The sequence below is a fragment of the Aricia agestis genome, chromosome 4 (assembly GCF_905147365.1).
Source record: "Aricia agestis chromosome 4, ilAriAges1.1, whole genome shotgun sequence".
Taxonomy (NCBI): domain Eukaryota; kingdom Metazoa; phylum Arthropoda; class Insecta; order Lepidoptera; family Lycaenidae; genus Aricia; species Aricia agestis.
In genome coordinates, this window is record NC_056409.1 from 2,438,387 (window position 1) to 2,452,103 (window position 13,717).

At 37.2% G+C, this 13,717-nt stretch overlaps 1 protein-coding gene across 2 annotated transcripts in view; it reads right to left on the reverse strand.

Moving 5' to 3' along the window:
* Window positions 1-6,308: 6,308 nt before the first annotated feature.
* LOC121726698 (myotubularin-related protein 13) overlaps window positions 6,309-13,717 on the reverse strand; it is a 63,256-nt gene continuing 55,847 nt past the window's right edge. For both annotated transcript variants that reach the window (XM_042114186.1, XM_042114185.1), the window contains exons 32-41: window positions 13,179-13,340; window positions 12,383-12,517; window positions 11,823-11,968; window positions 11,482-11,629; window positions 10,311-10,520; window positions 10,009-10,138; window positions 9,409-9,532; window positions 8,507-8,586; window positions 8,291-8,373; window positions 6,309-7,969 (exon numbers count right to left, since the gene is read on the reverse strand). In XM_042114186.1, coding sequence (XP_041970120.1) covers window positions 7,877-7,969; window positions 8,291-8,373; window positions 8,507-8,586; window positions 9,409-9,532; window positions 10,009-10,138; window positions 10,311-10,520; window positions 11,482-11,629; window positions 11,823-11,968; window positions 12,383-12,517; window positions 13,179-13,340 — 1,311 coding nt within the window. In that variant the 3' untranslated portion in view covers window positions 6,309-7,876. The remainder of the gene's footprint in view (window positions 7,970-8,290; window positions 8,374-8,506; window positions 8,587-9,408; window positions 9,533-10,008; window positions 10,139-10,310; window positions 10,521-11,481; window positions 11,630-11,822; window positions 11,969-12,382; window positions 12,518-13,178; window positions 13,341-13,717) is intronic.

Sequence of the window (13,717 nt, forward strand, 5' to 3'; positions counted from 1 at the left end):
AGCCGACGCAGCTCAGCATATGCTGACTGTAAGCAATCAGCGCTGATCTTCCGCTGGGCCGACAGGTGACGTCACGGACATCAATCCGGGTTCACAGATGCAAGTTTATATAACTTATGACACAACAATATAGAAAGCAGCAAGTCACAAAAGTTTATTTTTAAGACGAAAAGATCTTAAGGCTTCAGTCTCGAAATCAGCCATGGATAAGCCGTCTAGTATGGCTCTATACATTGGAACACGCCGCCGCCCCTCTCGCCCCGCTGCCTTATAGTTGTCCAGCAGCTCTGAAAACCTGCTAAAAATCACATTTTTTAATCAACTTTTATCAAGTTTTTACTGAACATAATATTTTTTTAATTAATCTCTGAGACTAACAGCTAATTAAAAACCAATCAATTTTATAATTGCTGATAATAACTATTGTCGATCCTATCTCTGCATCGATTAATGACATAATAATATAAATAGTGAGGTATTATTATTTATTTTACATTCGACTGTTGTACACGGCGGTGCTAGATAGTAATAAAAATATTTTTTCTTTTATAAAATGAAATGTAGTAGTGAGACACTGACTGCTATAGAAACTGCCTTTTTAGATACATATACATATGTATATAAAGTTGATACTTTATAACTAAAAGAATATATTACAAAACATCTATAGTTCACTATTGTGAATCGCATTTAATAAAAATAACCAACGAAAAGTTAGAAATACAACTATTTTAGTAGAGAGTATATAAAAGTAGAAATTATTTAACAAGTTTAGGGTATAGTTACCCAGTTTTGATCTTTTTATTATTAAAATTATATTCCACAGTATAGATTTTTAATGTAGAATTATATTTACTAAAGCGCTTTGAATAATATTGAAGTTATCATTTTTTATGCTTGGAAATGCATTTTGAATTTTGATGTTATTTGAATGTGATCAGATGATTTTCCAGTGATGATTGACAAATTATATGTTTATGTATTAAAAAATTAAACTAGTTTCCTGAAGTTGCCCTTTTTGGTTACCACAAATAAGTAAGACACTGATGTGTATGATATTATGTGTGAAAATAATTTATAACACGCTGTTATGGGTGCAATGTCATGAATATTTGTATTTATTCTATGAGCTAATAAATAATAACAAAATAAAATGTGTTTCTCTTATTACCTTTGGAGTCGCTTGGCGTGTCACTGCAGTGTAAATACTTCAATAGTCAATATGTACACCTAAGATATTTTAATTGTTAATATTTTGCAAATAAACGATTGTTAGTATTAATTAAGATGGCACCAGCGGTCTTTGATCTTAAGGCTGCGTTTCCACCAGAGATGTGTTGCGAGGAATGTGTTTTTGAGAACCAATAGAATCGCTTCATTGACGTGATGACATCACTCAGCGCGGCGATGCTATTGGATCTTGAAAACACATTCCACTCAACACATCCCTGGTGGAAACGCAGTCTTATAGTCTACAAAAAGAAAAAAAAATCGCAGAATGTATTTTGTTAACTTTAACAAAAAGTTGAACTCTGATAAAGACACAGACTATTATAGATTTATCGGTAAACCTCTTGGTAACACTTATAATTATAATCTCTACTCTTTTTTAGTTGAAAGGTGTTTATTGCTTACTCAGTTTTAAACGATACCTACTCTTCAAACCGCGTTTGGTATATAATATGGAAAACTATAAAGTATCACAAGTTTTTTTACGAGGGTCAATGCCCGCTATAGCCTCGACTCGTCGTGTACACTTAAGTACGGTTTCACCAATGGGTTTCATCTTAGGACTTTAGGTCCCTTTCCGAGTTGATATGTGCGCTGTGACCTTATACATGTTGAGGTGAAAAAAAAAAACAAAAATGTCAGAAATATGTTTATTTCCGTTGTACGCACTGTTTACATTTATAAATAATATATGGTGTGGTTAACCCAAAATAATTTCCATAACGCTTATCTACAACCATTGTCATTGGATAAAAAAATGTACACGGCCCTAGCGAAGCTAAACACGGTACATCTACACGCTAAAAGACAGCTCAAAATGTTTGAGAACGATTTGAGAAACATAAATATTCTTTTGTAAAAACAGTTTTGTCGATTGAATAATTGAAATATTACTAGTTTAATGTTACCAAACTTATCTTATAAGGAATTTTAGATAGCGTTAACAAAACAGTTTAATACAAAAACAGCGTATGAAACGAGTACAAACAACGAACAACATCAAAGCACGCATTTCGCCTTTAGCAAAACTTTGTGCACTTTTTGGCACACAGCTAGGGTTGCCAAATTTCGTATATTTTACTATCCAGAATTATTTTTAATACTAATAGTAAATAAGGTATAATTTCAGCCCTAAATATTTAGAATAAAATCTCAATCTAGCAACCCTCTCCGCAATGTAACGACCAATAACGTGCGAGCTATTACGCTAATACAGATATGTACATTGTTTATATAGGTTTAATATATTATGTAACGTCTAAGCTTCCTTCAGATCATAAACTGTACAATAACTAAGCCCGATATGATCTAAGGGTATAATAATATCATAGTCCGTTCCGACGAGACACCCGATGCGAATAAATATTTACATAAAACATTCACGCAATATTACCACACTAAAATATATAACTGATGTATAAAAAGTTAATACTAAATAAGGTAAAGGCACTAATGGCAGACGCTTTAAGGAAACATAGAACATTTGAATGTTGTAAAATATATATTTATGAAAATAAATAATTGATAACTTCTTCCATGTCTTCAGTAACTCTTACAAAATAAAACTATTATGATTATTCGCTGACAAATCAATAAAAAAATATATTATTGGTATTTTTGTAAACTTAGTCATAACAACTAATAGATGACATAACAGAAAACGAACATCACTAATAGTACACACCAATATGAAAAATAGTTGACATAGAACATTACATTACATTCAACATTTTTCCTATTATTAGGTCTTTATTTGCCGTTTTTCAAAAGATTTCATTTACTTCATCATAGTAACTACATGCATATAAAATATTATCCACGTTGTCTCCAGATTCTTCTTCCATGCTAAAACTATCTTTCCTTTTATTTTAATTTTTCATATATTTTTTCCTAGCAAATTTATTTTCAGTCTTTAGTCTTCTCTTGCCTCTTCTTTTTTCTTCTTTCTTTTCTCAGCTCTCCTTTTTCTTTTTTTTACTGCTAAAAAACTAAAGCAATGGATTTTTAGATCAGTACAAGGTCTAATATGTCCATTTTTAGGTACAGTAGTTCTAATTTGTTAGTTTGTTAATAGAATTATATTTTCAGAGAATAGTGATGATATTTGCAGTAGAATAAACTACAAAATAACTTTAGTATGTATTGCAAAATGAAGATATGAGTTCCATGTCATCTATTAGGTTTTTTACATTTTCAAGAACTAACAGTAGATACCCTTTATATTGTTAGAGAAAATGGATAAAAAATCGTAAATAAACATTAATTAGTGTACACAACATGACCATTAATCCAATGAAATAAATAGAAATTACAAAAAATCAAATAAATGTATTCAAAACTTACGTGCAAAATTTCGCCTTCCTTAACCTATTTGCTAAGAAATTGCCGAGCGCGTGTTGACGCGGTCACATTATTTACGAAAACTGATCCCATTTTAAAATTTTGTTCCCGAAGGCGTCCCTAATATATTTTTTCACGTCAACAGATAGCTTGAGTAGCTTATAAAATTTACAGTGTTGAGAAAAAATTAGAGTAATTCTTATTTTTATGGTATTTTTGTCGTAAGTGTCATCTATTAGTTCCGAGTCTACTATTAGTGCTTTTACCTTAGTTTAACGAATCTTAATAAATGGAAGATTTCAATTTGTGATTTTGCTGTTTAGTCAAATCAGGCAGTCAGTAATTCCTTAATCATTTAAAACATAGATTTTATTGTAACAAAGATCTCATCCATCTTGAGATCCAAATATAAATTGAAAATATAATCGCGTTAATTAACGGCCGTTCCCAATATTTGATCTATCTCTGGTTTTGCCCTACTAGAGATAGGAATAGCTCACATTAGACATTAGAGACATATATTTTATATCAATTGTGAGCTATTTGTATCTCTAGTAGGGCAAAACCAGAGATAGATCAAATATTGGGAACGGCCGTAAGTTTGTAATGACGTCATCAGTCAACGTAAGGCTTCTCAGACGAACGGCACGTGTCGACGGTAGGTGTCGGCGGCAGTCGGCGGCACGTGTCGTCGTCAGTCGGCGGCAGCCGACGGCAGCCGTTGATAGTTTATGACGCTTTCAGGGGGGCTAACACGACCTTTCCTAAAACGATCATATTTCCAGAAGAATAACATTACCGTACTCACTTTTTAAATATAATTTTACTAAAAAATAGTAAAAAATGCAAAACATTGTTAAATCCGCTGTGAAATATAACTTTTTATGATCGCTAGCTTGACGTTAGAGTAATATATTTTTTATCTGTCAAACGGTGTCGCTTAGTAGAGGTGGTGGAAGGCCCCCAGTTGTGACGTACCGCCTAAAGGTAAGCGGCCACAGGTCGGTATCATACCCAACGGACGTCTCACATCAAACGGATAATTTTTTCACAGTACGTCCGCTGAATTGGCAGCGTACGGATTAGCGACTAGCCTAGTAAATGAATGCTCAAAAGGGGTTGTGGATGAAAAAGTCGGAAGCAGTGACTTAAGAACTTGGTTTGGACGAATTTGAAGATAAACATACTGGCTAGTCGGTAATCCGTACACGGCCGATACAGTGGACGTACTGTAAAAAAATTATCCGTTTGATGCGAGACGTCCGTTGCGTACGATACCGACCTGTGAACGCTTACCTTTAGGGGGTACGTCACAACTGCAAGCGTGATAAACTGTCGACGGCTGCCGTCGACTGCCGCCGACACGTGCCGTCGACTGCCGCCGACGCGTGCCGCCGACGCGTGCCGCTGACTCGTGCCGTTCGTCTGTAAGCGCTCTAAAAATTTACCAAAGACGACTCCCGATGAAATTACTTTCGTTGTGTTTACAACATTTTCATGCATGTTGCCAACTTTGTACGAAAAGTTTTCATACAACTCGACAGATTTCTTGGTCCTTGTGCTGATAATTCACATTTCACTGCAATCTAAACGCGTCCTTACTTTAACCATTGTATTTTTTTAACTAGTAAAATGTAGTACAACCGATATATTACATACAAACAAGTAACAAGCGTAGCATAGACTAACAAATAGCACACGTAAGCGGTGCCGCGTCGGACGTGAGAACATAAAGTATTTACAAAACACAGTAACAATAAGAGGGCTAGGTTCCCTTGTAAAAATATATTAACGTAAACGATTTACAAAATGTATAATAAAGTGCACGCCAAACTTATAGGCCCGTGGTCCCTTTTTTTTTTTTTGTTTAAAAGTTATTCATCTTTTGCGAATCAATCTTTTGCATTCCCATTACATTTTTAGCTCATATACTCTACTTCGTCTACTTCTACAAAAAACATCATTGTTGCCAATGTAGGCAGTAAAGTTAGACTATTTTTTGCAAAAGAGAATAATGAATAATGAAAAAAGAAATCGTGGATGTCAAAAACATAATATTTGTGAACCGTAGGCGAGTAGTTTTGACGTGCACGAAAAGGAATACATTGGCGTTTTGTTTACAGTTTCATAAGTCGGTGGTCGTGAAATGGTGGGCCGTTTTAAATGATTTTGTATCATAGATAGGCATAAGTAATGTCATATAAAAAGCTTGCTACAATAATCTCATAGTGCTTGAAACACACCTACATACAAAAGCCAATGCACCTCAACATATTATTATAAACAACACCAACATAGGTAATATAACGAAACAGACATATCTACACAACAATAATTATATTTACAAAGAACCAACGTAACAATATTTGTGTAATATATTATGTACCGTAGGCAGTCCGCTAAAACTCCTACCTGTTATATTACTTAATGCCTGGTTTCTGAGGTTTTGACAGGTGTTTATATATATATATATATATATATACCTGTGGATTGGTTAACGTGTCAGAATTAACAAAAACTCTAGTCAAAAAAGTTTAGAAAATGCAACCTTAGAGAAGGCATTAATACTTATAGACGCAATATGAACTTACTAATGAAAATTTTGGACGAGGTTGCTTTTAAGTTGTTGTAATATTTGCTCCAATAGCATCTTGAGCTAAGTACTCACATACGGTTTTGCTCGATCGAGCCAAAAAAACCACGGCTCGGGCTTTCGTCCACACAACAGCTTTCGAGCTGTAAGTTTTGCGGTCCACACGGTGGTTTTACTCGATTTGGAGTAAAACCGTATGAACAACTTAAAAGCAACCTCGCAAAGCAAACTTTAAAATGGCATGCATACTCTTAAGCACCAAATAATGTAACGATTTCCCTTTCGCATCTATGGCACAGTTTTCAACTGGTTCACCCTAAATCTGGAGGCACGGGAGTGCCCTCGCCAAGATGAGCCATTTATATCTACTAAAATAAGTTTACAAGCGGAGTTTTGCGGTTGCCTCTATAATCTCTAAAAGCACTATTCTGTGGCGAGATCTTTTGGAATTCGACCGATTCCAATATAATATTAGAGTGCATTTGGGTTAAAATTGCAATTCGCAGCATTCGCGTCAAATGATGTTTACATTTAAAGTGCTCACTGCAATCTTAACGCGAATGGACTATAGTAACAACTAGATAGCATTGTCATGTTTACAAAATTATATATAATAGTAAGATATACGATTAAAAAACACCACCTTCTATCGCCCTACAATAATTATTTAAATCGGGTTACGCTGTCCGCTGAGATGTAGTCATAGAATATTTTGTTTTTAGTCAATAGATTTGTCAAGAATATTTATACTTTTTTTAAAGTCGAAATGAAATTTTAGTCAATATTATATAGCATTGTTTGCAGATTGCCTTACTTACAACAGGCCAAACCTTTTATTACGAAGTCATCCCGAAAATTGTTAAAACTCTAAATTATGGCATATAACTTTCTTAAACTCTTAAATTTATTTTTGCCTTATTTAAAAAGTAAACAAAATTTATTAAAAAATACCCTGAACAAAACATGAAGAATATAAAAACCCTTTCCGAACTAAAGGCAAGTTACAAAATAAATGCACATTTAAATTGAAATCAATTGGTACATATGCCAAATAGTATAAAAACTTACATTTTAGTTATGTTAAGTATTTTCAGGACGGTACGGATAATTTTGAAAAAGAAAAGACTGACATTATTTTACTTTGGATACTAAGCTGATATATAAATACCGATTTAAATTGATCAGACGCCTAGTATATTATAATCATCATAAATGATATTACTATATTACTTTTCCCAATCACATATCGATGATTTTTCACTACAAGGTCTGATAGTCTCGAACACCAACGCTGCACCAATGGCTGCGCAGTTGCAACAGTATCGGCCAATCAGAGCGCAGTTTGTGCAGCGTTTTGGCGGCATTGTTTTCATACGAAACATTCCCGGTGTATAGGTTATACACTCGATGAAACCGATTCTCTCGTTCTAACTCCGACTGCTCTATAGTCTATTAAATAATCTTACACAATGAATAAGTTAAAAATGTTTTGTCTCTGTCTGTCATAATTGACTTATATAACTTTTAACAAGGACAAAAACATCGAAAAGTATATCCATTGTGATTTTTTATCAGTGGCGGCCCTGATAAAGTGCCTGTGGCGGGGGTGGCGAACACAGACAAATTGCCTCGCAAAGACCTAACGCCCCCGGGGCCTCGCAATGGATAAGGCCGCCACTGTTTTTTATTACTAAGAAGGTACGAGTAACGTTCTCACTGCAGACACGCCTGTAGTTTTTCAATCCACTCCTGCGCAGCGTTGGCGTCGCTAGCACAGAAGTTGTATGTGCGTCTGCTCGTTCGTAGCTGAAAAACAATTTATTTGTTACTGAAGAATAGAAGAGTCGTTTTCCCATACCTCAAAACCGTGAACGAAGAGTTTAGTCATTTTGAAAGCAATTTTTTGTTAAGAAAAAAAGAATTAATTTAAATTACAATGAAGTAAAATTTAAGTCATGTAAAGGGACATCCTCAAGGGTGTTCATTGAGAGAGGCCTATGTCCAGCAGTGGACGACTATTGGCTGATATGAATGAAAAAAAAAGGGGCATCCTATCAAAGTTAAGATAACCAATAGCATATTATGGTTATTGATCATTAAACATAGAATAAAATATAATGTCCTTACATCGAAGAATGACCTGTCGTCGCATTTCTTGGGCGGTCCGGGAGCGGGCGGCGCCTGCGTCACTGTGATCACCTCTGACAACTCTGTAATTACATACAACACGTTTAGAAACGTAAAATCGCTGCGTTAGTTAAGTTTACAATTTTGATCCACCGTATAACTTAAAACTTAAAATGAAACAAAATAAACATTTTAATGTAACAAAAAATATCTTACCGATAAACCCTTTACAGTGCGAGTCCTCCATCGCGTCGTAGTATCTAAGCTGATGTTTGATAGAGTCCAGCACGAACCATCTGTACATAACAAACATTTTACACGTCATCGTAGTCCAAAGATAACGACAGTCTTTAAAATATCAAATCAACCCGAAGGAGTACCTGGCTTTCACTTCTTATAATTTCGTAACACACTTTATTGTCTAATATGAAATGTCACGATACTTAATGTTTGATTCTTTAAAGTAGTGTGTCTGCCGCGCTGCTTTAGATTATTATTTATAATTGATGTTGTATTTCTTAGTAATAATCACAATAAAGTTTTGATAATAATAATAACTCCCACATCGGCTTCGGTCATTCGGTGACGGTGGCTGGTTTCATTGAAACCTGACTAGTTAAGCAGGAGTAATTTTATAGTGCCCAAGTGTGTGCGCAGTACACAAGAGCCTTCACTCTTATAACCCAGTGGGACGGACGACCGACACGACTGGCGAGAGATCAGGCGCAGGACCGACTTTACAAGCCCATCCGATGCATGGATCATCTTACTTGTCAGACAATCAGGTAACCAGCCTACATTATCCTAACCAAACTTGGAAATAACATGTTTCCAACGCGGGAATCGGACCCACGACCTCCGAGTCAAGAGCCGCGCTCTAAACCACTAGATCACGGAGGTTTGATAATAGAACTATGTGGCGGTACCCACAATTCGCCTAAGAATCGTGCATCGTCCCATCGAAGTTTCGAAGAACGTCAAGATATTATGTATACAACGTCTGAAATGACGTCAGCGGGCTTCGGCCTGACCGAGCATGCTATCTCGCTCGGTCGGAAGATCTTCCTTTTCGGCCGCCACCAACATCGTAAAAACTACAAATGAAATATTCCGTTCACCTCTGCTTCCACCCCTTGAGCAGCGCGCCTCGTTTGTATAGGTGTCCCTCGTGCGTGCGGTTCTCTGCCACGTTGGACGAGAACTGCTCGTAGTACTGCTGCGACGCCTGCAAGCTCGCCACGCCTGAAACAAACCATGATATTTATGACCTTATTAAAATGGTTTTAAAAAAAATATCCACAGCCGAACATACAACCTCCTCCTTTTTGGAAGCCGGTTAAAAAAATAACGAAGTTAAGAAAAAAACAACAAATAGTAACTCTGCCGAAAGTTGTATTTTAAATATTATCATTGAAACAACCTTTTGAAATACATTATTTTTTAATGCGTCCTCAATTTTGATAGCCGTATTTTGTCATAATTATGTAACACAATCACTGACATCAAACCGCACAAATATTGTGAAGATATGGGTTTCACTCCAGCTTCATTCCATCGATACATTACATCCGCTCACTAGGGGCGATCTGGGCTAAATTTAATCCTACGTTAAATATCACGTCATAGTCCGTTATTGGTATTTACGAGATTTCCCCCGGTTAAATGTAATATACATCTGCACGAGTGTGTCTTAGTAAAACATAAAGGTGAGTACTAACTGTTAGCGACGTTGCGGTCTCGCTCGCGATCGGGCGGCGGCGGCGCCTTGTATTTAGTGCACGGTAGCGCCAGCGGCTCCGCACATCGCTCGTGCACCGCCGCGCCGCAGTCCACGCACCGCACACCAGTCTGAATAACAAAATAACATTAAGAAAATTTAAGAAATTAAAAAAATATGATTGGAATCGTTCCCTTCTTATTAAGCAAATAATTACATAACAAAACTTGTGCATAAGTCAATTATTATTATCCATTAATTTTTTTAATGTGTCCTAAACTGGTGGCAAGAAAATGCAATAACCTCAAGCGGTCCCCACAACAACTCGGAGCAGTGATCGCAGCGGGCGGGCGCAGCCGCAGCGGCTGGCAGCCAGCGGTGTTGCGGCGCGTGTGCGTGCGCGTGGGGCGGGGCGTTCGCGAGTCGCGCGCGCGCCAACACCTCCAGCGTGCCGCGCCGGTGAGCTGCGCAAGTCGCGCGACGCACCACGCCGCTACACATCGACGCGTTGCGCTAGAAATAGATAAGTTTTAGTGAACATAAGATAAAAGGCCATCAAAATTAGCATTGCCATTTTTTTGTGCCAAGTCGGGGCTTTGTAACTTTTTGAGTGAAAATAGCGGGATTCTTCCGTCAAAAGCGGGACATATTAAAAAAATTGGCCAAGTGCGAGTCGGACTCGCGCACGAAGGATTCCGTACCATTTAAGAACAAAAATAGGTAAAAAAATGTATTTTTTAAAATTTTATTGTAAATTATTAATAATTTCATTAAGTATTTTGTGAATATTTTAAGTGCCTACGTGTAGTGTAGCCATTATTGATATACGAGTAGAGCAAAAAATGCCAAAAATTGTTGTATAACCCTTAAACATTTGATTTATTTTGTTTTTATTATTTATTGTTATAGCAAGGCATAGGCAACAAAAATATGTACATAATCTGTAAAAATTTCAACTCTCTAGCTATCACCGTTCTTGAGATACAGCCTAGAGATAGACGGTTAGACAGACATCAAAGTCTTAGTAATCTAGGGTCCCGTTTTTACCCTTTGGGTGCGAAACCCTAAAAAGGTATAAAATTAAAAGTTTTCGAATTTTTATCTTTTTTAAATTTGATTGAAATTTGAAACTAAGGTTTATATCACAATAGATAGCAAAAGTAGCCATAGAAAATCCACCGCTCTATCTCCCCACTCTTATCTTCATTACGCACCTTCCTTTCTCAGCACGCTGCACGTACTTTTGAGTTATCCCCGAGAAGCGGGACCGAGCCTGTCCCGCGCGGGACATTTAATTTTGATTTAAAAATCCGGACGTCTGGCAATGCTGGCGTAAATTTTAAGGAACGCTAGTGTGCTACGCTAACAGAAAGCTAACGTTACAATTACTTCGTTGTGTTAAATGTGAACTAGTTTGGCGTTGAATCGATAATGAGTGAATTCGATTAAAAAAATAACGTATATTTCAATATACCTGCAGCTCTAACGTGTTAGGCAGCTCGAGCTGCTCCCATCGCACCTTCCACTTCTGCGGCAGGTGGCCGAGCTCGAGCTCCAGCTGCCGCAGCCGCTCCAGCAGCCCCGTGAACGCGTCCGGCATGCACCGCGATATACTGTCGTATCTGCAGAGAGCGAAATAGTAGCTATATTTAATATAACCTCAGTAAACAAAAATCATGACAAATAGAATATGGCAGATTATATCACTTACGACGTCTTCTCACGTGTAACTAATTACTCAGAAAGTAAATAACAGTTCAATCTCAAACAAGTTTCCTTCACATAGCATCCTATATAACTAAAAACTCAACGTACCCAGCGGCAACAACGCGTCGCGGCGCTCTCGGCTCGGTCTCGGCGGGCCACAGCTCGGGCTCGTAGGGCGCGCCGTGAGCTAGCTCCTCGCTCACGTAGTACCCCCACACCTCCAGGCTGCTTATTGCGCTCACTGGACGTAGAACCTGCGCAGGCAAAGTACATTATTTATTTATCTTATGTATTTTCATAATAACCTCCATAAACATATATTCCTGGGCACCTAAACGTGTTAGCAAATAATCTTTTATTCCTCGGGCAAAACTTAAAACCGTTAAAAAGTTCTCTCATGGTATTTCTGTACAAACTGAAACATTATTGGCCATGCTGATAATAAAATCGTATACAAATGGTTTTGCTTTGTTACTACTAAAATACTCCTTGCCAACAAATTGTTTTAATGATAAACAATCGACAATAATATAATAATTGATCACTGACAATAGTCAAATACAGTCTACACTATCGTATTCGCCTGTTAACGTCTATCATCTCCTCACGTGTACCTGCCCCATATATTAACAGCCTATAATAACAATATTTTTTTATCGTTAACATACCGGGTTGTCGAGATCCGGCGTGTACAACAGGTTGTAGAATGTAGGTGCACGCTGGTGCAACCGTTCGATGTACTCGAACAGCCCGCCCCCCGCGCGCACCGCCTCCTCCTCCCCCGCCCCGTCCGTCTCCACGCCCTGATGGAACAATCATTATTACACGTGGCTGTAAGTGTGGGTGCACTGTGCACGTATTGTGTTAGTGTGTGTTATTACTTATTAGTGCTTATTACGTTGTGTAACGCGCCCCAATATGACTGGTTTCATAAATGTATCAGTTTTGTTTCAAACCCGTTTGGTGACCACTACTGTATTTATGTGAATCGCCACTAGGCTAGCAATAGATCATAAGCGGTAATAAACAGATTTCCATTATTTTAAGCGTTATTAGCATTCGTAATAACACAGCACTCTTTGTATAAAATGTATTTGTATAAACTAAATATTGTGTTGTAGAAAACATGTTTCTAAATATAAGGCTTGCGACAAACTGCGTGAAAGCTAAAAACTAAAACACCAGTGTCCGTTGTAAATAAAACATCATTTCCATTTGTAAAAGAGAATTAAGACATTTAAACATAACAGTAACCTACATAAATAGATTGGGGGCAAGAAGTGTTTGCGTGCGCGTACGCACAAAGATGTAGAGCTCGACAAGGCAATGAACGTGGCGAAAAAAGGAACTAACGCTGCTGTCATACAAAAACGACATTTTTGATAGTTCTCCTTTACCAGCAGCGCCCCGCCCACGTTCATTTAAAGCCTTGTCGCACTTTAAGGGTATATTAGCGTGTCTCACCAGTCTCGCGGCGTCTGCGCGGCGCTCCTCTAATCCTGCGTCAATACGCTGCGCTTCACTGTCGAACAGGAACGTGCGGAACCGACACGACACCGTGTGGTACGCGACGAATCGCAGGTAGTACTCGTTGAACTCGAACGCCAAGGGGAATTGCTTCTGGATCTGTTAAACATTTTAAAAGGAGTTATTTAGAGTCCGCAAGTTTCGAATTTCATCTTTGTCGGCCAGTATAAAGAAGCGACAAATCATTCTTTTATGCTATAACTCGTCTTTTAAAAAACAACTGTGAAACGAGTTACGAGTCCTATATATTTATAAACAATAAATACTTTATTGTTTATAGGTTTTATAGGCTATAAATACTTTTTAAACCAAGTTCTGCTTTAGCTAATTAGAAAAAGGTTCTATCAATGTTCTAAATTAAGTCTTATATACTTATATTTGATTTCAAATAACAATTCTCTAGCTTTTTACTTATAGATAGGCCCGTGCGAGTTTCTCATGTCTGTTCTATTTGGCGGGCACGTATTGTTCTATGG